At 41.0% G+C, this 20,750-nt stretch overlaps 2 protein-coding genes across 3 annotated transcripts; one reads left to right on the plus strand and one right to left on the minus strand.

Annotated features, from left to right (window-relative positions):
- The first annotated feature begins 913 nt into the window (after window positions 1-913).
- LOC128752530 (uncharacterized) lies at window positions 914-3,654 on the plus strand. The gene is made up of 4 exons (XM_053853822.1): window positions 914-1,330; window positions 2,235-2,342; window positions 2,415-2,555; window positions 2,621-3,654. Exons 1-4 carry the CDS (start codon window positions 1,166-1,168, stop codon window positions 2,807-2,809), a joined length of 603 nt encoding a protein of 200 aa, XP_053709797.1. The 5' UTR covers window positions 914-1,165; the 3' UTR covers window positions 2,810-3,654.
- med24 (mediator complex subunit 24) lies at window positions 2,918-18,077 on the minus strand. Of its 2 annotated transcripts, none has more exons than XM_053853820.1 (26): window positions 17,974-18,077; window positions 17,655-17,785; window positions 17,506-17,588; window positions 17,381-17,419; window positions 17,222-17,295; window positions 15,841-16,064; window positions 14,771-14,882; window positions 14,509-14,659; window positions 13,998-14,111; window positions 13,432-13,485; window positions 12,400-12,482; window positions 12,210-12,296; window positions 11,947-12,058; window positions 11,707-11,849; window positions 11,426-11,463; window positions 11,255-11,337; window positions 10,586-10,764; window positions 9,900-9,999; window positions 9,599-9,774; window positions 9,216-9,480; window positions 8,179-8,360; window positions 8,010-8,103; window positions 7,816-7,915; window positions 6,874-6,954; window positions 5,954-6,102; window positions 2,918-4,131 (listed from the first exon to the last, which is right to left on the minus strand). In XM_053853820.1, the coding sequence occupies exons 2-26, from the start codon at window positions 17,782-17,784 to the stop codon at window positions 4,015-4,017; spliced, it is 2,970 nt and encodes a 989-aa protein (XP_053709795.1). In that variant the 5' UTR covers window position 17,785; window positions 17,974-18,077; the 3' UTR covers window positions 2,918-4,014. The 2 variants fall into 2 exon arrangements, with proteins under 2 accessions (XP_053709795.1, XP_053709796.1); XM_053853821.1 differs by having other exon boundaries at window positions 2,921-4,131; window positions 11,947-12,046.
- Between the last annotated feature and the right edge of the window lie 2,673 nt (window positions 18,078-20,750).

The raw sequence follows: 20,750 nt of genomic DNA on the forward strand, positions 1-20,750 counted from the left end.
AGGAAAATGCATGTCATCTTGTCACCAAAACATTTATGAATTCTAATGATGTAACTCACATTAAAAGGTGAAAGGGGAAGAAGGGAAACAATGATGCCTATGTTCATATACTTTTATTTATATATTATTTTAATATATTTATTTTACAATTCATTATTATTTCAATTTCTTTGTTTTAGGACTCTCTTCTGGTCTTTTTTGTAAGTTTTCATTTAAGATTTGCGCTGCTTAAATAAAACGTAAAAATAGAAATTTTATTTATTTGATTCACCAAAAGAAAGGTATTTGAAATGCAAACACATTCATTCCGCCCGCCAGGTTTTCTCATCATATTCGAACCTCTTTTCCTTTTGGTTTGACGGCAAACAAAGCAAAAAGAGTAAGATGAAAAATTCGTACTGTTTTTCAATTTTGTGTTTATTGGAAAAGGCTTTTTTAAGATGAAGAGGCAGGTTTTCCTTTGTCCACGATTCATGGGCTACATTGGGAGACTGACAATAAAACTTATATTTCGCACGGTGAATTGGTCGAGAACAGTCGTTGAATTGTGCCCCTAGATGGATATAGTTGATCAATGGAAATTCATTTTGAGATTGCAGGTTGAAGGACGTCAACCACCGTGACACACGGAACATGAACCGAAATCATCTCACGATCTTTAGTGTAGTTCGTCATGAATACTTTCCCCTCGTAAGGCTGAATAATCCTCAAAAAATGAATGGGCCGGTAGGAAACGTAGGTGGGGGCGCCCCGTATGTCCACACTGACATGCTTTATAAACAGGTAAATAATGATGGCACTTTGTTTCAAATCTGGTTTCTCATCTGTGACCATGCACATCCTGATTGGTGAGTAGTGCGTGAGGTCACGCTTCTGCCTTCTCATCCCTGCTGACCATCTCCTCTCACGCCGGAGGAGGGGAAGGTGCCTCGGCCTCTCCCATAAGTTTGGACTCCGAGAGGGCGGTTTTAGTGGAACTTGAGAGGCAGATTGGTCGGGAGGTTTCAGTAACCCAGTTTAGTTTGCTCATTTCTGCGAATTGTTTTAGCCTGGAGGCGGGGGGCCGCGCCTGCTTCCTTCAAAAACACTGCGGGTTTCTGCTTGACATCGGGATCCTTGACGTGTCGGCGTTCGTTCCTCCGCAGCCTTCGCCTTCCACTGCTACATGGCCTCCATCGTGGGCAGCGCGCCGCTAGAGAGGCTCCACGCCGGCGACCAGGCACTTGTTGAGGACCCGCAGTTCCAGGCTCAGGTCGGCAACAGCCGCAGTTTGACAGAGAAGCTCATCGAGGCCGTCAAAGAAGCCCACAAGTCCTGCGTCGACACGGAGGTGAGAGACAAGACACACGCTCGGCACAAAACTCACTTTCACGCCTCAAAGCGGCGCTGCGCGAATGATGCTGCTGCGCATGCGTGTTGCCCGCAGCGATTTGAACTTTTCAGGGATAACAGAAGTAATGAAATTGAATTACGCGATCAAATAACACGTTGAAGTAGGATTCTGCGCTTTGTCGTCTCGAAGAGGCCATTGTTTGTAACATTAGTAAAACATTTAAACAACGCATTCGTGAAAGGAACATGAAAAAATACGCCTCGCATACAGTAATTCAACATTTTTAACAGAACTAACAACATTAAACCAAATAACATTTGTACAGGTATAAAAGACAGAGTTTAAAATGTCACGGATAGGTTGAAATACATCAATAATATAATATAATATCAATAACAGATAATATTTTCCCTCTTATTTTTTTATCCATCAAATACTGCTGCACATGGTAGAAATAATGTGTTATCATTAAACACATAATTTCTGAGACAGAACATCTCACATGATCTCCAGCTATCTTGCACTTTGTTTTCAGTGATAGCAGGAAATACCTCGGCCAGTCTGAGTGAATACTAAAAAAAACTGTGCAACATTGGATTGTGCCCCAGTGTTGCCCTTAACCAGCACCTCACATATTTCTTCAGGAGTCTTCTCACCATCCAACATCTGACGCTTTTGTTGTGAAAGCAGCAGACTGCAAGCGTGTCAAAAGTTTGGCAACTGAGATTATTGTAACATTTCAATGCTGTAAATGTAGCATAAATCTGAAATTCTTCAGCAGTACATCACCTTATTTTATTCATTTACCGTAGGGATTGAATGAAGTTTGTTTTGATACTCCAATATAAACAGCAATATATGAAATGTTTCTCATTTTCTAACCATCACCTCCTCCCCTCAGACATTCCAGTTGGGCCAGGAGGACGTGGACAATCTTGCGATCGTGGCACGCAACATCAACATGCCGACTCCTCCGGTGCTCAGAGTCAGCGCGGAAAACGTTTCTGTGGTATGAATCATCTGGACTCCCGAACACACAGAGGGCAGAGCGCATATTGACCTGTTTTCTGGATCATTGCAGGAGAGTGGTCTGACTCAGGTGACAGAGGGTCTTTTGCTGTACCAGGCTATGCTGAATGCAACATACCCTAAACTTCAAAAGAATGAGCAAGTCGTGGCCTTGATCGCTGACATCAAAGATCTCGTCGTCCAGCTGAACAAGGTACAAGTGTGATAAAACACAACTGAGGGTGAAAACTGAAGCTCACCTGACTCCTCACCTTGCAGATGTTGAAGATGGCCAACGCTGCAAAGTCAGTGCAACCAACACCGGCCCCTGTGGAACTCCGCCTCGACAGTGAATACCGTGTCCAAGTGGCGATACACTTGACCCTCGTCCACCTGCAGTCCTTCGGACATGACATGAGTCGTTGGCTGCGACAGCTGGACCAGAGCGAAGAGGAGGAGGAGACATAGAGCAGACATATTTTCTGCCGCCACCAGATCCTTATTTTTTTACATATTTATTTTTTTCTATCTCAATGATTATTTATTTAATAATAATTTAAATGTGTCAGCTGCTTTTCGTGTATGCCGGTTGGTATTCATACGAGAGATATTCATCAGTTATTTATTGAAGCGATATTCAGCGCACAGCACCTAAAATGTCATTTGATGGCTAGAAATAGTGCAACTATTCTAACTGCAGCAGCTCATTGATCAGAGCAGCTGGTCTGCTGATCTAACATCAAATTGCCATTCTTCTCTTGGATCATAGGCTGGAGTATTTGCCTTTTCCTCCATCAAATTCCTCTTTCTGGTGAGAGTGCCATGAACCCAGAGTGTCAGTCTTGTCATTGGAAAACACAAGATTCTATATCGAGCACCAATGCTGAGAGTTTGTGTGCAAGACCAAGCAGTCAACTAAAAACATGGGTCCAACCCATTGCTGGGAGACTGAGTTCAGATCCCAATACAAGAGTAGCACCAGGCCCTCCATGATCCGACAGTGGACCCTAGTCCTGATGCTGTCATTCTGATGATGATGTTTTAGTGTAGGAGGAGCATGTTTAATGATGATGATCTTGTGTATTTATGCATATATCGATTTGTATTTATTACAGGCTCAATGTCAGGTTTAACTTTATGATCTTATTTAATCAACTCATCACTGATTTTTAACATTTTTTTATTAGATGTATTTATTTTCTGTTGAAGATTTGAGTCATTGCCACTGAACCTTTTACACTTGATGCTAGTTTGTGTTGTCACTGGTCTTGAAATAAAGTTGTATTTTTTTCAAAGTTCTGAATGAAACGATTCCTAAAACTCATCACATGACAACAGGGATACACAACTAAAAGTGAAATGGTATGCCAGCACTAGACGGGTTTCTCTGGAAAGTGTTGCAAAAGGCAGATTTCATCAGAGCGGAATGTAGTTTCCTCTAATAGGTCATGTGGTTGTCTCACTGTCATGTGGTCTTTTACCTAAAACCTGTCATTGACCATCTTTTGTCGTGGACAAATTGCTTTGAAAGATAGGAAAAGAATAAAAAGAGTTTACAGAGGAGTATGAACTTTTTTTCCCCCAACAGACAGTAAAAAATAAAACACTGGCCCAGGATCGTTTCATGGGCATTGAACTGTTGTGACTCCAAAACAAGCCTTCAACATAAACGATCACAAGGCAGAAATGGCTTTGGCTGCGATTCTGCGTCCCAGAGGCAGAGTCAGGTCAGTGATGGCCAGGACCACTTTAGGATTAGCCAGGGAGGGAAGCTTCACCAAGTCGGAGACCTGGAATCACAGGAGGGGAAAAGAAGGGGTGAGAAAAATGTAAGAGGAAAGGTGAAGGGGAACACACAGTTTCCTACATGTTCATCACCATTGAAAAAGGAAACACAGTGACTCATTTAGAGTCACAACCAAACAGCCGTGATTAATGAGATGATTTCAACGTGGAAACCACATCCGTATGGAAAAAGAACTTCACTTATCTTTACACCTTTCACCAACTTTTATGAGCATCTCACCAACAACACTGAGATTAATCAACAAAATCTGCACTACTTTATGAAAATGAAATTACCGTAATTTCCAGACTATAAGCTGCTACTTCTATCTCGCAGTCTGAATGCGGCTTATGCAACAATGCTTCCAATTTATGGATTTTTACAGGCTAAAGAACGTCATGCTGCCAAAAATTGAGCCTCATCGCATCATAGGCATCTTATTGACCTTAAAGTGCTGTTTTCGTCCGCATATCCACACCACTGACCTTTCTACGGCGCAGACAGCACCACTGCACCCGCGGCTTATAGACCAGTGCGGCTTATGTATAAACAAAATCTATCGTCCCACTTAAATTCAGTGAGTGGGGCTAATATTCTGGGGCACTCTATAATCGTGGTTCTGTTGAAGTTGATGGCAATTGCAAACAAAGAGAGAAGCTTTACCAATATGCAAAGACCTGCAAAGACCAGGGGAGTAGCCTACAAGCCTTTAAAAAAACATATTCACTATATTTTCATATAATACACATCATATAGTGTTTGATTTCCGATCTTGTCACACCATTGGGAACTCAGCTCGCTGTTGGGGATAGTAACACATGCAATCAGTTTGTATTCATTGCATGGTCAGTGAGAGAATATGCAAGCCAAGATGAAAACCATGGCACATATAAGATCAGTTAAATACTATTTCCGACCCAAAACTTGGAGCGAATGCACCAACTTTCCTGCCTTATGATCCGTTTATAGCCTCACAATAAGTTCTACAAACTTTTTTCTTTCCTGTAACTCCACCGCAGACATTTCACTTTCAACACTCTCAGTATCAGATTTAACATACCGAGACGCACTATCTTCACACGAGCACATCAACACCTCTACCTTTTAGCACCATGATACTCTGTTTTGTTTTTTTATGCCCAAAGCTTTGGGCCATATTCAAAAACAGCAAGTGCACCATTTTTTTCAGAAACTAACTAACTTGAACGATAGCAACAAGGCTCGTCCGCACGGCCGCTACTGACAAAACATAAAAAAATAAATAATAATAATAATAATCCACAAAACAAACATAAACTAAGACAACACAATGGCTTTTGCAATATTTTTTTTATCTCCATGACCTTAGAAAATACATTTATAAATCCCTTTCCTCGCTGCTTCTGACTTTGTTTGTTCTTTTCAACCCTTAAGAACAACACATTTTTGGCACTACATGTCCAGGCAGGTTGTTGTTTAAGCCCTCAAGCTGCCTCCACAAAAGCACTGTCAACATGCCATGCATGAAACACCTTGATAGAAAATCTACAGTCTGTAAATGAGAACATGGACAGAAGAGTAAGCAAAAGATCACCGAGAATCAATAGAAAAGAAAGCATCACGGCATTTGAAACAGCAGACTTCAAATAAAAAAAAAAAACCACAAAAACAAATTATCTGAAATTCTAAGCCATCAGGGAAAAAAGTTGACCTCAATCCTTCCGTTATTACATAATGAGTTTTGTCACATCCATTAATACATGTTGCCTAATCATTACTCTAAATGCTTCCTACTATGATTCATGTCTCCTGTCTTGCTTCTACCTCCCCCTGCACTTGTAACTCACCATGGTGAAAGGCATGAACTGCAGGATGCTCCCACGTGTGCCCTGCTCCAGGCACTCAACACATTCCTCCATAAAACTTTGCACAAACTGAGTGTGGGGTCCAACAGTCTTGGAGCTCAGGATGGAGGAAATAAGGAGGAACAGGTTTGCTGAGAAAAGAAAACAAGATCTTAAGATTCTGGCTGCGTCAGCACTGAACGTCGTATGCAGCACACGAGTGTCACGCTGAGGTTGATCACATCTCGTGTGGATAGGGAGGGAAAATCCTGAGAAAACTCCCCTCCAGAGATATAAGTCATGAGGTCTGGTCACTAGGTCTTAAACTAGGTATAAGAGGTTGTTTGAAATCGAGATTCACTTTTTGAAAAGGTTTTAAACATTGATTGGCACTTCAGTAATTCAGTTTTGTCTTTTGTAAGATGCTGTTTCACAACTCAAGGATGCCTGGAACCATGCTTCTCATCTACATGCTCGTGCTACTCACAAACATGACCACTTAAATCTCCTGAACTTCCATGACTCATGCCTAGATGTTGATCATTTTAGCAGCGAGATTGCTTAAATATAACAGAACAAAGAGCACATAGCTGTCAGCCAACAAGCACTGCATGATTGCACCTAGACAAACTCGTCCTCTGAGGTCAGTATTTTCATTAAACACCTTATATCCCTCACCAAATTCACAAAGAAATGTGATAGACAGAGTTTGAGATATACCTGACTGCTCTACCATCCTAAAAACCTTGTGGTACACGGATAGCTCTGTAGTGGGCATCAATGAAAATTCTATGCCTAACAGTTCATCTCAGGACATTCAGTAGTTCCTGCTGGTTCTTGTTCTTGCCAGGGGGACAAATTGACAAGCAGGAAAAAGGGGCAAATGTCCCTCAGTGTTAGAAAATGTCACACAAATTTCTCACCCAGGACTCGGTTGAGAGGGTCCCTCATGTTGACAGTGTGGAGCTGCGAGGCTGAGAGAGAGCTGCTCATAGATCGGTCACCTGCATGGACAACAACATGTATCCATTTCTGTCAACTATACGACATGAAAGTTCAATGCCCTTTGTCAAACGTATTCATTTACACCTTGTTTATTATGATTTGATCGTAATAATTAACTGTGAAACATACAGTGATGCTTTGTGAAAGACGGATTCATTGTTGTGGTAAGGCATTCATTAGGGAAGAACAAGTAGAGACAACAGTTGGGGAGGGGGTTGTGATCTGTGACAGAAAACAAGTAGCAGGAATGAAAGAGAAGCTTTACATGGCAGTTGTGAGTCCTGCCAAGATGTGCGTTCTGCGTACAGTACCTCTGACACAAAGATAGGAATCAAAGTTAGAAGGGGCAGAGCTGATGATGCACAGGTATAATTGGGAGACACCAGATAAAGAAGAGCAGTTCTTCAGTAGGACAGCTGATGTAAAAAGGCTTGCTGTCAAAATGACAAAGAGCAGACTGAGAAGTATAAAATAGAGGCGTGACACCAGTAGTATCAAGGTATGTTGTTGTGGAGGAGGCGGCGTTGTCGTGGTAACTCTTGACGAAGATGAGATGACGTTATCGGTAGTTGTGTTTTGAGATTAATGATGAGGTCAAGTAGGTTGATAAGTAGCTACTTTTCCCATTTAGTATACTTTTCGGGCGATTTAGTGATCCGTTCCTCTTAGATGCTGTTTCACACAGCAAAATTCAAAAACCACACCATTCAGAAACAGAAAACAAACACAATAGTCCATTGATAAAATATCAAATTCGACTTGGGAAAACAGTGACTACAATGTCAGAAACTCAATGGCGTAGACTGAAGAGGTCAGTGGCTCAATAGAAGACACCCACATTAAAACATTCATGACCTGACCTGGACTGGAGAGAGCTACATGCTCATCTTCGTTGGAGCTGAGGAGGCGCATGAGTTTAGAAGGCTGAGTGTCATCAAGAGGAAAGAGGCTGTTGTAGTCCTGAGAGCAACAAGAAACACAATGCAGTCATTCATTCCAGAAGATTGAACAAGCTGATTATTGTTTTCAGATCATTTTTTTCTGGAAAACAAACCTCAATATCCTCCCGTTGTCTTTTGCGTTGATGAACAGAGAAGGAGCCTCGGTGATGAGACGAGTAGGAGCTAAGTGCACACCACACAGACAACCTGAAGGGGCAGCAAGACAAGAAAATAAACACCAGATCGCACCACACCAATACGCCCGCAACTAAGTTTCTTTACTTGGCCAGCGCTTTGCCGGGCGGGTCTGCTAAGCTTTTCCAGTTAGCAGGGTCTGTGAGCAGGTTAGGCAAAATGGTGCCCAGAAGTGTGAGCGTGATCTGCTGAGTGTCGAGGCAGAATATGCTATAGAGTAATTCCACCACTCTGTCTGCCCACTCCTTACGCGTCTCCTTCAGCAACTCCTGAAACACAGACATTGTTTCTCAGCAAACAGCATTAAATGCAGTTTAGCGGAATCAGTACATTAAACATTGAAATACCGAAAGTTAGGGGAAAATCTAACATTACTTTCATACTTTTAAAGAGGAAATTGACACGACCCTGGAAAAAGAAAGTAAGAAACAGACAATATAAAAACGTAAGTAGGAAAAAAAAAAAATGGAAGAACTCAGATGACCCAATCCTTACAGAAACTAGTGTAATATTACAAAACTGACCAGAAAGGATGCAACTGATGACACACTTCCACAAACAGACAACAAATAAGCGAGGATGATGTTGATGATGATGATTCAATATAGTTAGGAAAATAGACATGAATAATTCTCAGCAGTGCCTGTTACTTCGATAGTCATCAAAGAGTCAAAATCACACAACATTCTGACAGATGTCATCCGATCATCTGTCGTCATTTGTCGCAGTGTGGGCACCTCGGTACACGTAGTTCATCAAAACGCTTTGAGTTCCTTCTAATGTTGAATTTCAGGGGGCAGAGAGGATTTGCAATTTGCCAGTGAACTGACAACAAACACGCCGGAAATGCCAAATGATTCAGACCTAAACAAACGTAGGACTAAAATAAAAATGGAAAGCAAACTCAAATCCTGGTTTACAGTCAAAGACCAACACTCATTATAAGTCACAGAATAAAGTGGTATGGATTATGATTTACTTCCTTCCCTTGAATTTTATTAAGGCCATCTAATGTAATCTAAAATGTATATACGACCTTATTGTTTGATCACATTCTATACCCAAGTCTTGCGCTAACTGAGCAGATAAAGGAAGAGTTGAGATTCTTGAGGTCTCGCACCTACCTTCACTAAATTGTTGGTAAACCAGAAGACCCCTCCCATGTTAAGGAGACTCTCGAACAAATGCAATGCTCGGCTGTCGACCCAGCCTTTCCGCAGCACCGTCTGGAACTGCTTGCTGAGAGCCAAGTGAATGGGTTCCTTGGCTGGCAGTAAGTTGCGATAAGGAATCGGCTCCTGACCCTCCACTGGTGAGCGCAAAGTGGCACCTGTCTGTTGGAAGACGTCGGCACACATGTGCTCCATGATGGAGCTCATTATTATTACCCTGAAGAAGGAAGTTAAGGTGAAGATGAAACATTGTGTTTACCAATCATTAGGTTGTGTTGAGACAAATGTTTTGAGTTTACGTGATACGAGTTGGTGTGTTACTTCAGTACATGTACCTTTCGCTGTAAAACTGCAGTGTGTTCTCCCCATACAAAGGGGTCACCAACTGTCTGATCATGGTCTGTGGCTTCTCCCGCTCATCGCGCCCCAACATCCGCACATGCGCCACAAGCCAGGCGACAGCACAGATCGCCATGCTGCACACTTTCCCTTTAATGTTGTCAGTGATCTTCTACACACAAGAAAACAAAAGCGGATGTCAACGGAAAGACAGGAAAAAAAGCAATCGGAATTACTTCTTATCATCATCCATGGAGCATGTCTGCGCAAAAAGAGGAAATAGCGATTAGTCCAGACCTGTACCGCCTCCACAGAAAGTACGCCATTCTCCCATGCGTTCAGAACTTCCAGGATGGCTGCAGGGGTGCTGAGGCAGATCTCGTGCCATTTCACCTGACTTTGTGGGAGAAAGAAAAACAAATGAATACAAAAATGAATGATGAATTGCCATCATCCTGAAACAACATGAATAAATAGTCCAACAGACACTTCATGTAATTCTTTCGTAAATAAGTTTCGTAATTACCGAGTTAATTTGCCAACAAGGAAGAGTATTTCCATCGATTTGAAAGTGTGTCATACCATGTACTAAGACACAGCAAAAAGAATGTAAAAGCAAGACTCCTTTGGTTGGGTAATTTCCAGAATTCTGGACGATGGGTCAAGCGTGTACTATTTCAGATCAGCGGATCTCCCCTCACATGACTCTTTGCTTTTGAGGAACTGTACACCAGCAGCCTTTGAACAGAACATAATGCTTTCATGATTGCATGTTCAACTGCAATATTGGGATTGTAGACAAATGTTCGTGACGTTTTTCAAGCTGTACACTAGGACTAAAAAAAAAGAAACATCAAATTAAACCAAATGAAAGCTTTGAAGTTTAAAGACTAGCGGTACAGTAATGATCATTTCATTGTTTATGATTCGTTTGACTGAAAAAATGGTGAATTTACACTTCATTCTGGCATGTATGGACTTACACCAGCTTCATCTCTGAGGAATTGTTCAGCAGGGTGACCAGGCTCTCCACCTTGCCGGGCTCGGGCCTGAAGCAGGGGTGGTCAGGGTTGAGGGTCTTTCCCTCTTCAGGCATACACGTCTGTAGCCAGGTCTCAAAAAATGGTGTCTCCCCTGAAGGACTGGGTTCAGAAAGGATTACCTGGCAAGAGTCGAAATTGGCAAGTCACGACCAGAACATCACAAAGTATCCATTACAAAACGTTGAGAGTAAAAACTGTACACATAAATTGCTATCCTGGTACTGGTACTTTACACGAGCAAATAACTTGTAGAGTACTGAGAATTCTCTACATTATGGTTGCCGTTTATTCAACTTCATTCCCACATACAGACACAGCAGAGATGACATCAACTTGTAGAAACAAAATTACCTATCTCAACTACCTTGTGGGAGCAGCTCTAATTTTCAATGTAATCTAATGTTGAAGTTGGAGTTGTGCTCTCGTTCTCTTTTTTCTTCCTTTTCTTGTTTTACTGTAATTACACAACCAAAATGGTGACTCAGCTTTTCAAAATCTTATTTATCTTGGGACAAAATAAATCACTATTAGCACACCATTTTTACATTATTCTCTGCAGTCATACAATCAAGTTATAGAAGGGGAAGAAGGGAATTTCAAGGAACTGACCTCAGAGCCATATGTCTGGACCACATGACACAGCATGAGGAAGGATATGTCAAACAGTAGAGCTCGAACAGACGCAGACTTGGCTGAGGAAGAAGAGGAAAGTGCCTGGTATCATTTTCACTGTGAAACCCAACCAAAATAGGGACGTGTGACGTTTGTCTTCACACTCACATCCTTCTCCACTGATGTGCTTGGGGAACTCATTGAGCCTGAAATAAATAAAGAAACAAACCACGGTTTCCATCAATCTGGAATCATGTCAATAAAGTTATAATCACATAATGCCTTACTAGGATAAGTGTGTGTGTGCATGTACACATTAACAGCCTTTCTTTACTTCACATTACCCTCATGGACTCAGCTAAAGTTTACTGTGCCACTTTTCAGTATGAGTCATTGTTTTTATGCAGTGGCTCAACACACACTCTACAAATAAATCTTTCACAACTTACTTAATGAACTTCCGTGCAAACGATTTCAATTTTCCAGTGGCCGCAGCAGCAGCCAGAAGGAGATCAAGACTCTTGCCAGACAACATGTGCCCCAGCACTCCCAGAAGGCCCTCGGGCGACTTTGAGTGGTCTGCATCCACAGTCTGTGTCAATCACATAATGGGAGAGAGTATGATCGGTTACCTGCCGTTGTAAAATCTAATTCTAAATCTTATCTAAGTATTGTGAGTACAGTCAAACCTTCAGGATGTTTGTCACAGTGGGTTCAGCTCGCAGGATGAGACCCGGGTTCGGCTGGATGATGTCATTTTCAGCTATTTTTAGCTTTGGGGCAAACTCCCTGTCCTCCGTCCTGAATCAAATTTGCAAGGGAAGGGGTGGGGGAGGGCATGGTCGAGTGGAAAAGGTCAGGTGGGTGGGGAGGGGGTTGGAATGGATGTAACGCGTTACTTAAGTGAACAGATATCCATGATGAACAGCCAACATGAAGAAAGAAAGTGTACCGCTGTGATGTGAGATTGGCCGTGTTGGCTTCCGACAGCAGGCCGAGCTTGTGACACTCCTGCAGCAGCATGCCCAGACTGTCGCAGCTGTGTACAGTGAGCAAAGGAACTCAAGACTAGAAAGCTAGAATCTGCATGCAGATTTATTTTATTCGTAAAAACATTATGCGAACTCTGTTACTGAACCTACTTGCATCTTTGATCAGCTTTGTCCAGCAGTGGTGTGAGTTTCAGTAGATACTGGAATGCAACATTTACATCCTCCATGAAGTCCTGGAAAATCAAAAATAAGATATGTTTGGTTCTTATACAGCCACATCACTACACCAGGGGATTGAAATAAGAAAAAAACGGATTTGACAGTCAACATTTACTCCTATAGAACAGCAGAAAGACACTTGCAATAAAGGTAAAACATTTCATGAGCTAAAACTCTTTCGTTTGCCATCCCCTGAATAAGACGTGTAAATATAACTGCAGAAACTGAAACATAAGTCATTATTTAGATTATATTTGATTAGAGTAGATGTCCTTATCTGTCCCACTATGGGGAAATTCAACGTGTCAAGGCAGCAAAAAGCAAAGGCACTAAGGTATCAGGGACAACAAAAACATCAAACAATGATGATGCACACAGAGCAACAACAAACATAAAACACAATGCTGTCCCACATTGCATTTTCCATGCAATTTCAGACTTGATCAAATAGCACATCTGTGTTTAAACTTGCCAGAAAAGTTACTCTACACATTTGGAAAAGCAATAGTAATGCAGTATAGAAAATAGCGGGAAACAAATTATTTACATGACAAGATACAACTCATTTCTTGGGATCATACCAAGTGTTCTGTTGGTAGATGGGACATTGATATATGTGTATACTCAAGTTTAAAAAGAAAATGTTCAATTTTCATACTTGTGTGAATGGTGAGTTGTGAGACAGATTTGTGGATAAGGTTGTGACTCGCTTATTGTCATTTTAGTAGCTGGGGCCATTCAACAGCAAGTAGATGTGAAGTTGAAATCATATTTTTAGATATTTATTTACTAAATAGGTTATTTAATAAAGACTTCCGAAAATAAATTTGAATGTTTTAAAGGTGATTAAAAACATCATAGGGAATTGTGGATGAGGTTTGATAAGCGGTCGGGTTTTATATGTTTATGGGAATCGAATACAAGGAATTAAAGGTTAATGTCAAAAAAATAGCAAAATCTCACCAGTCCTTTGTCCCCTTGTGGATACTTCTTTAGCCTCAACAAAACTTGAGGGATCTAGACAAACAAAAATATGAAAAAACACAAAGGAAATTTCAGTTTCAATTTTGATATTAGGTGGCAAGCAATCGGCACCAAACACACAGGACATGCACTGACATGACTTCTAGAGGTTTAAATTGAACAGAACCCAGCATGTACTCTAAAGACTATGCCTCAATCCCAGATCTAAAATGCAAACTTGATCTTGTCTTTCAACTGTACCCCCGCATTTGTTAGCTTAAGAGTTCCACACAGTGTTGCAACAATAGCACTCATTATTGTAAGAGACAGTCGCACTACAAAAATGCACATGAATGCAGGAGAAGAAGGAAGAAAGCCAGTAAAGCTGCTTGATAAATGTTATGGCCAAAAGAAAAAGACAGCAGTCGGAAGTGAAGTATGGAACTGCTATAATGAACCACACACAAATAAACAGTAATAATGATGGGCATTTCAAATAAATTGTTATTCTTTAGAAAAACAAAGGGTGGGGAGAGTAAACCAAATGACTTAAAACTGAAATTCACCTTGAGAAATGTGAAGGCCGTCCACTTCAGTTCCTCTGTGCCTTCAGGAGACTCAATAAGACCTGTAAAACAGGCCTTCCAGATCTCCAACACAAAGAGTGGAGTGGGGACTTGCTGCAGAGACAAAATAATGTTTTAACTGCATTAAACACAGCAATAAAAACACGAAACTCATTAACTTTTACAGCAGCAGGATTCCAGCCTGAAGACACCAAGGGAAAATAATTCATTAAATTGAATACATTTATAACTAAGGGATGTATTCAGTGATACAGGTGCATTGAATGTGAAGGGATCATACCAGACCTAAAAATATGTCACCTGAAAACATCAGAAGATGATGAAATATAATGTGTAAATATAAAACCACATGCATCACTTGCAGGCAAAATTGGAACCATATAATATCATTAGAGTAAATTAGATTAGACACGGGGTCATTGATGAAATCATTACACAATTACAATAAAATGTCAGGAAAAGGTTTGGTTTCTTTTCAGTTGACTTCTACCTGCATTCTCTTAATCATCATCAGTTGCTCCACCAGAGGCTGAGTCTCCCCGGTCAGGTTCATGGTTCCTTCCAGCATGATGAAAGCATGGATTGACGGGAAGGACGCATGGGATGGTTGGCTGCTTGACTCAGTCAGCAACTGAGTGACACTGAGGAAAACAAGAGTCCAGTTACAATCACATATACAATCTGACACAAGTGTATGAGTTATGAATTCGAAAATACGGTTCTGAATTCCTGTATTAAAAAGGAATTATTACCCTTTCACCAACATCAATCCATCTTCCAATTTAGTTCTCAGTGCCTGGTTAGAAACTGCACTCAGTCCATCTGTCACTTTAAGCATTGCTTGTTCTACGCAGCTCCAGGAACCTTTGGAGAAAAAAATGACATGAATGAGAATCAACTGAAAGTAAAGAAATAACTGGTAATGTTTGCACAAATTGGTCTGCTGTGAACTTTGATTCATTTATCATTGAATGCAACCAACTTTTGCATGTCAACATCTCTGACTAAACTGACATGAAACTAAAACATAACATGAACAAAACAACAAAAGAGATTAATGCAACAAAATAAATGTATGTGCACAGCATTCACACAATTAATCAAAATAGCAGACAGAAGAAAGACAGAAGTTCCAACAAGTACACACTAGTTCCCACCAGGAAAATCGTTTACATCTTCCAACACTGAGTAACAAAGGTTTCATCCATAAAACACTGTCCAAAACATGGAAAAAAGGAATACACTTTCAGACGCACATGAACCAAGGTCGACCATGTTACCAAATAACCAAGCCAACAGCACACCCAGGTGGACAAAGAAAGAAAAAAGGCCGCTCAAAACGTGACAAAATAGAATAAGATAGCCTTTTTTATGCATGCTTCAGTGGTTGCTGAGAGGAGAAAAAGTGAATACACTGATTCACCATGCACCAGTCATCGATCCTGTGGGCCATTTTCCATGGCTTTAAGCATGTCTCTACAATCCTGCTTTTCACGAATGTTGTCCCAGGTCCTAAACTGTTTGCAGCACCAGGTAGGAAAGACAGAGTTGTGTTGTGAGTGTGTGTACTTGTGGGGACATTTTGAATCGTGGGGACATTTTACCGGTCCCCACAAGTGCAAGTCTCAATTTGAGGATGAATACTTGAAAATAACAGAGTCACTGTGTTTGGTTTAGGTCCTGGTTAAGGTTAGCCATGTGTTTTAGATGGTTAGGTTTAGAGTGCAAGGCTGGGGAAGCACTATGGCAATGAGAGTTCCCCACAAAGATGTGTGTGTGTGTGTGTGTGTGTGTGTGTGTGTGTGTGTGTGTGAAAAAAAACCTGGTTCTTCCAGACGTGCGATGTGAACCAGCGATCTGTTCTTGGAGCTTTTGATTAGACTGTGCAGTCTGTCCTGGCAGGCTGATAAACAGGCCTCTGTGCTGGTCATTGGGCCCGGTTCCCGCAGTTTCTCACAGTACCAGGCGCTCCCTTGCAGTAGCCACACCACCACCCCGAGTAGTGCACGACACAATGCAATACACTCCTCTGCTTTACCATGGCATCTACAGATGAAAATGAAAACGTGAATTACAATGGTAATACATGCATTTTGTAAAAATAGACTGTGTTTAGCATTACTTTATTTATTAACATTCTACAAGCATATATGAATTAATAGAAAACTAACTAATAGAACATGTGGACAACACTCAAGTACATTTAAAAAGAAATAAATACATATAACATTTTGGTTCAGGATTAAAGGCAGAATTACAGGGACTTTGGTTTCACTTACAAAGTTACAGTTCCCAACATAACAAAAAAAAGGTTTATAGTCATATAATAATTCTACATTTTATAAATATACAAAGGGGGTGCACCGATCATTACTTTTTCTTTGGCCGACGCTGAGTGCTGGATTTTTTTTAATTGCCAACAGGCCGATTATTTTCTGATCACTTTTACAAATACAAAAAACAAATAAACAACGCAAAAGGCAAAGTGTTAAATACAGTGGTACCTCGGTTCTCGACCACAATCCGTTCCAGACACCCGTTCGAGAAGCGAATTGTTCGAAATCTGAATCAATTTTTCCCATTGCAATGAATGAAAAAGAAATAATGCGTTCCAAGCCTTAAAATAGGCTTTGGAGGAGGAGGAGGAAACCGAAGTACCACTGAATAATATAAAAACCTTTATTCCCTTTTCAATGAACAAATGAAATCCACAAAGTAAACTTCCCTCATCACTTGTCAAATAGTGGAATGTTGCCTAATAACCCCACTGTCTGCTCCTATTTTCATCGACTACATGACCAGAGAATAAGTAAGTAATAAGTAAGTTCTTCAGTCTTCAAGAGCAAAACTGGGCTGATCATCCAAACTGATGATGATAGCATTGGTTTGGCCCAAGGATCATTCTGGTTAGCCTCTTGGTAGCAGTGAAATTCTGTGCGGTGAGTTGAGGCCAGGATTCTAGTCAAATATATATATATAAATAAACTGTATAAATATTTGTAATTTCATCAGCCAAACATGATAATGGTTATTATAAAGGCAGATATCAGTGCAGCCTTTTACACTTTTACAGTGACGTAAAAGTAACCACTGGCACAACAACATAGGAAAGTAGTTCAACATACTACTCACTGACACTTTTGAGCCTTTTTGCAGTGCAAATCATGTACAAGATGGAACAAATAACAGGACCTTTCACCAACCTGAGACGGTGACAGAACATGTCCATTATTTCCAAAAGTGACTTGACGCATAGCTCCCGTGAAAAATCATCAAACTGCATTAAACAAAAAACAGCTGTTATTTAACTGGACAGAATTCAATGGATAACAGTTATGAAAGTCATATGTCCAACATGGTACCTTGCTAATGGCTGTGAGGACACTTGAGTGTGACACCATCTAGACACACAGATGAGAGAAACATGTTGGAACTAGTAACACCACAATCATGACTACTTCAACTCTAAATACTGTACTGTTGTCACCTGAGAGCTTATGGAATATTTAAGATACGACAAAATCAGCGGGTTGGGAGATGGGCCGATCATTGCCTGCTCCATCAGGGCTTCTGAAAAATAAAATCACTTAAGACAACATGGATAACAACAAAATAAAGGACGTGTTTCTGACAAACCTGCAAGATTGAGATATTCCCATGTCGCTCCTTTTGGGAAGTTGGACTTGATGTATATGGACCACTGGTAATCGCTCCATCGCTCTTTCCACGCTTGGAGTATGGCTTGTTTCAAATTTACCACCTTCATCCTGTCAAAACGAATAGTTGGACACGCAAACATCGAAAGGTTTTCGCCACTCAGTCAGTGTCATTCAATTCATTGTTCAGTTTACACGGTGGACATGAATACGCGCGCATAAATTCTAGCTAATATTAGATCCTTAATCGCCGCAGTCAAGGAGTTATATATGTATATATATCACATGGCGATACTTACGCAATTTTCCCACCAACTGAGTTTCAAAATAAACAATACACGGTACTCGTCCACGGATGTTCGAGCTTCACAATACAAGAGTAGCCATTACGACTTTGAAAACGCTTTCGATGATTGGCCGAGCTGAGTGTGTCGCAGTATTCAGTCACCTGATTGGCTATTAAAAGAGCGTACGGGCCATCGTAGTGACCTTTATGGCCAGCAGATGTCACTGTTTGCTTAAATGTAACGTCAACGAATTTAATCAAACTCCATCAGTAATTCATTTTCTATTTCTAATCTAGAGTCACGAATTGTAACCGTGTGAGGGAATCGCAGTGCGAAGAGGATAGCAATACAAGAGAAATCATCACTTAAATTTAACTTATTATTAATGGCTGGCTTTTCAACCTATTGAGCATTAGAGACAGCACTGTCATTGTCATCACACGTGAATACGGTATTACATTACGCCCTTTATTTACATATGTATTTATATGACCGCAAAATTTGTAAAATGATCAAACTTGTTGCCTTACATAATCACCGCTTTCACTAGTGTGACTCACTGTCGAGCTGCACTTTGGGCACTGTTTTGAGCTCGGGTGAATAGAACCTAGTAGTTTTTTAGCTGTTACATCATGTATTTAATTTCCAAAGGACAAAGAAAGAGTGCATGACAATTTCTGGCACGATTCCTGAAATGCGTTTTTCATGTGTATTTTCTGTTCAAATGAAGCATCTCACCACATGAACTCTGTATACAATTGCCTCAGTTACAAAGTGATAAATTTGGACTGAATGTTGTTGTCTCTTCACTTTTCTCTCCGCTCAGCGCCGTGTTAAAAAGAGACTCTGTTCTCCTTATGAAAACCAATCAACCACGTGTGGGAGTGAATGTCCAGTGTTGAGTCTGTGGCAACAAAGGCAGCCATTCTGGCTGAAATCAGAGATGTGTCTTGGCCCAAGCCAGGAAGATATGATCCATGTGTCCTGGCACCGTCCAGCTAGAGTGAGGATGGAGGGGTGATGTTGTGGGATTGTCTGTGTGTGCAGGGGTATGTGAGGATACAGATCATATCCCCGTTTCCTTCCAGTGAGAGCATCATTGGAGAAAGCTGCTGACAGAATGGAGTTGACCACAATAGAAAACTGAAAAGACTCTCGACTCAGCTTGTCATGTGACACTATTTTTTTTGTAAATTCAAAGTTCTCACTTTGTAACAGATTTTTCCATAAAAGCATTGCAGGCAAAAATATATTGATCATAATCAAAGCATGAACATAATAACAGTTTCCAATGGCCTGAATGTGACAGAGCTTGCACTCTAACTTCTTATCTAGTTATTCAGAATAGTAAATTTGATTTACCAGGATATTCTGAATTATTTGTGCGGTATGACATCTAATCTGTGTGAATATCAGGTACGTTCATCATCCCTGAGAGAATCCGCGGTTGCTCCTCCCGTTTCTGAGATGCTTGTTGGGGCGGCTTGTTTTCAATATGCTTCCTGGACGCCTCGCTGGTGAGGTTCCCAGGGAAAGCTCAAGTAGGTGGAGGCCCCGGTGTAGACCCAAGACATGATGAAGAGACTATTTTACTCTGAATGCCTTGGTTTCTGGGTAGTGGTAGGAGCGGTTGTAAAAATGTTCCTTCATCCAAAAATACTATAAGTAAACTGAGAAATGAAATATACTGAAAATTATGAAACATAATCAGATTTAAACAATAGAGCTGGTTTTTGCTTATGCTATTTATCAAAAGTTCAAGCGAAATTGCCTTGCAAACTAGTTCCTCTGTGAAGCGAAATGTTTTATCAATACACAAAGCCAAACAGGACCGCATTTATATGGTTTCCAGTTCTTGCTCTTGAAAGGGCTTGAACCCTAAGGCCCAGAAAGGTAATTATCAGGGGTTGTGGGTCAGATAATAAGGACAGAACCCTCAGGATATCTGTTCACTTAGCTACATAAATCACAACGGACATGCAATGCTAGTGTAGAAACTAGCACTATGAGTTGCAACCCAACGGGAACTTAACTGAGACGGTACTGAGCACCGTATATTGAAAAAAAAAAATGTCTCGTGTCTCAAAGAAAAGGCACAAAGGACAATCAATCAGTGAATCCAATTTTCAGCCCTTCCACATGTCCGCTCAGAACCAACACTGATGGTGGCCATGGACCGCTTTCCTCGCCACCTTTTCACTTGATGTCTATGGACACTTCAAAAGACAGAGCTTGGGAGAGCAACAAAACCCAGCAGCAGGATCGGCACCAAGAGACACTCAGCCAGTGCCCACCAGAATCAACTCCTGCTTGCCATTTAAGTAACAGATCTGCATGACTCTGGAGATCCTAGGAAGAATGCATTGCTTCCTCCATCATCCATATATGCTATGGCTGTGGTCTGGTGAAGTTTTTTGCTTGTTCTCATCCTGCAATAAACAGAGTGGAAAACATATCCACCAACAGCTGAAAACTCAATAGGCGCACGTTGTCTACAAAAAGCAAGTGAGAAGACAGTGAGCCACTATGCTGCCACCCATCAGGACTTCTCTGTGGGTTTAGTTTTGTAACTTACACGTGGGTTAACAGCTTTCAGACAACACCAGTAGGTTCCTCACTCATTACGCAATACACCAGGCGTAGGACGTTGGCACAGGCTGTTGAATGGCTCCTAATTCTAAGTTATAAAAAACAATATCAGCCTTTTATTGACTCTGGTTACTACTTTGTGCAGAATCAGCTCCAGAGCATGTTCATGAGTTAGGTGGACTGAGATCCCTCTGGCAGCC

This window comes from Synchiropus splendidus, chromosome 1, assembly GCF_027744825.2.
Source record: "Synchiropus splendidus isolate RoL2022-P1 chromosome 1, RoL_Sspl_1.0, whole genome shotgun sequence".
NCBI classification, from domain to species: domain Eukaryota; kingdom Metazoa; phylum Chordata; class Actinopteri; order Syngnathiformes; family Callionymidae; genus Synchiropus; species Synchiropus splendidus.

Coding starts and splice junctions, on each gene's coding strand:
- LOC128752530 (XM_053853822.1), top strand. CDS start 1,166: ATGGCCTCCATCGTGGGCAGCGCGCCGCTAGAGAGGCTCCACGCCGGC. Junction 2,343..2,414: donor GCGCGGAAAACGTTTCTGTG/GTATGAATCATC, acceptor GGATCATTGCAG/GAGAGTGGTCTGACTCAGGT. Junction 2,556..2,620: donor TCGTCGTCCAGCTGAACAAG/GTACAAGTGTGA, acceptor CTCACCTTGCAG/ATGTTGAAGATGGCCAACGC.
- med24 (XM_053853820.1), bottom strand. CDS start 17,784: ATGAAGGTGGTAAATTTGAAACAAGCCATACTCCAAGCGTGGAAAGAG. Junction 14,883..15,840: donor CGCACGTCTGGAAGAACCAG/GTTTTTTTTCAC, acceptor TTTTCTCCAAAG/GTTCCTGGAGCTGCGTAGAA. Junction 8,104..8,178: donor CCCGGCAAAGCGCTGGCCAA/GTAAAGAAACTT, acceptor CTGCCCCTTCAG/GTTGTCTGTGTGGTGTGCAC.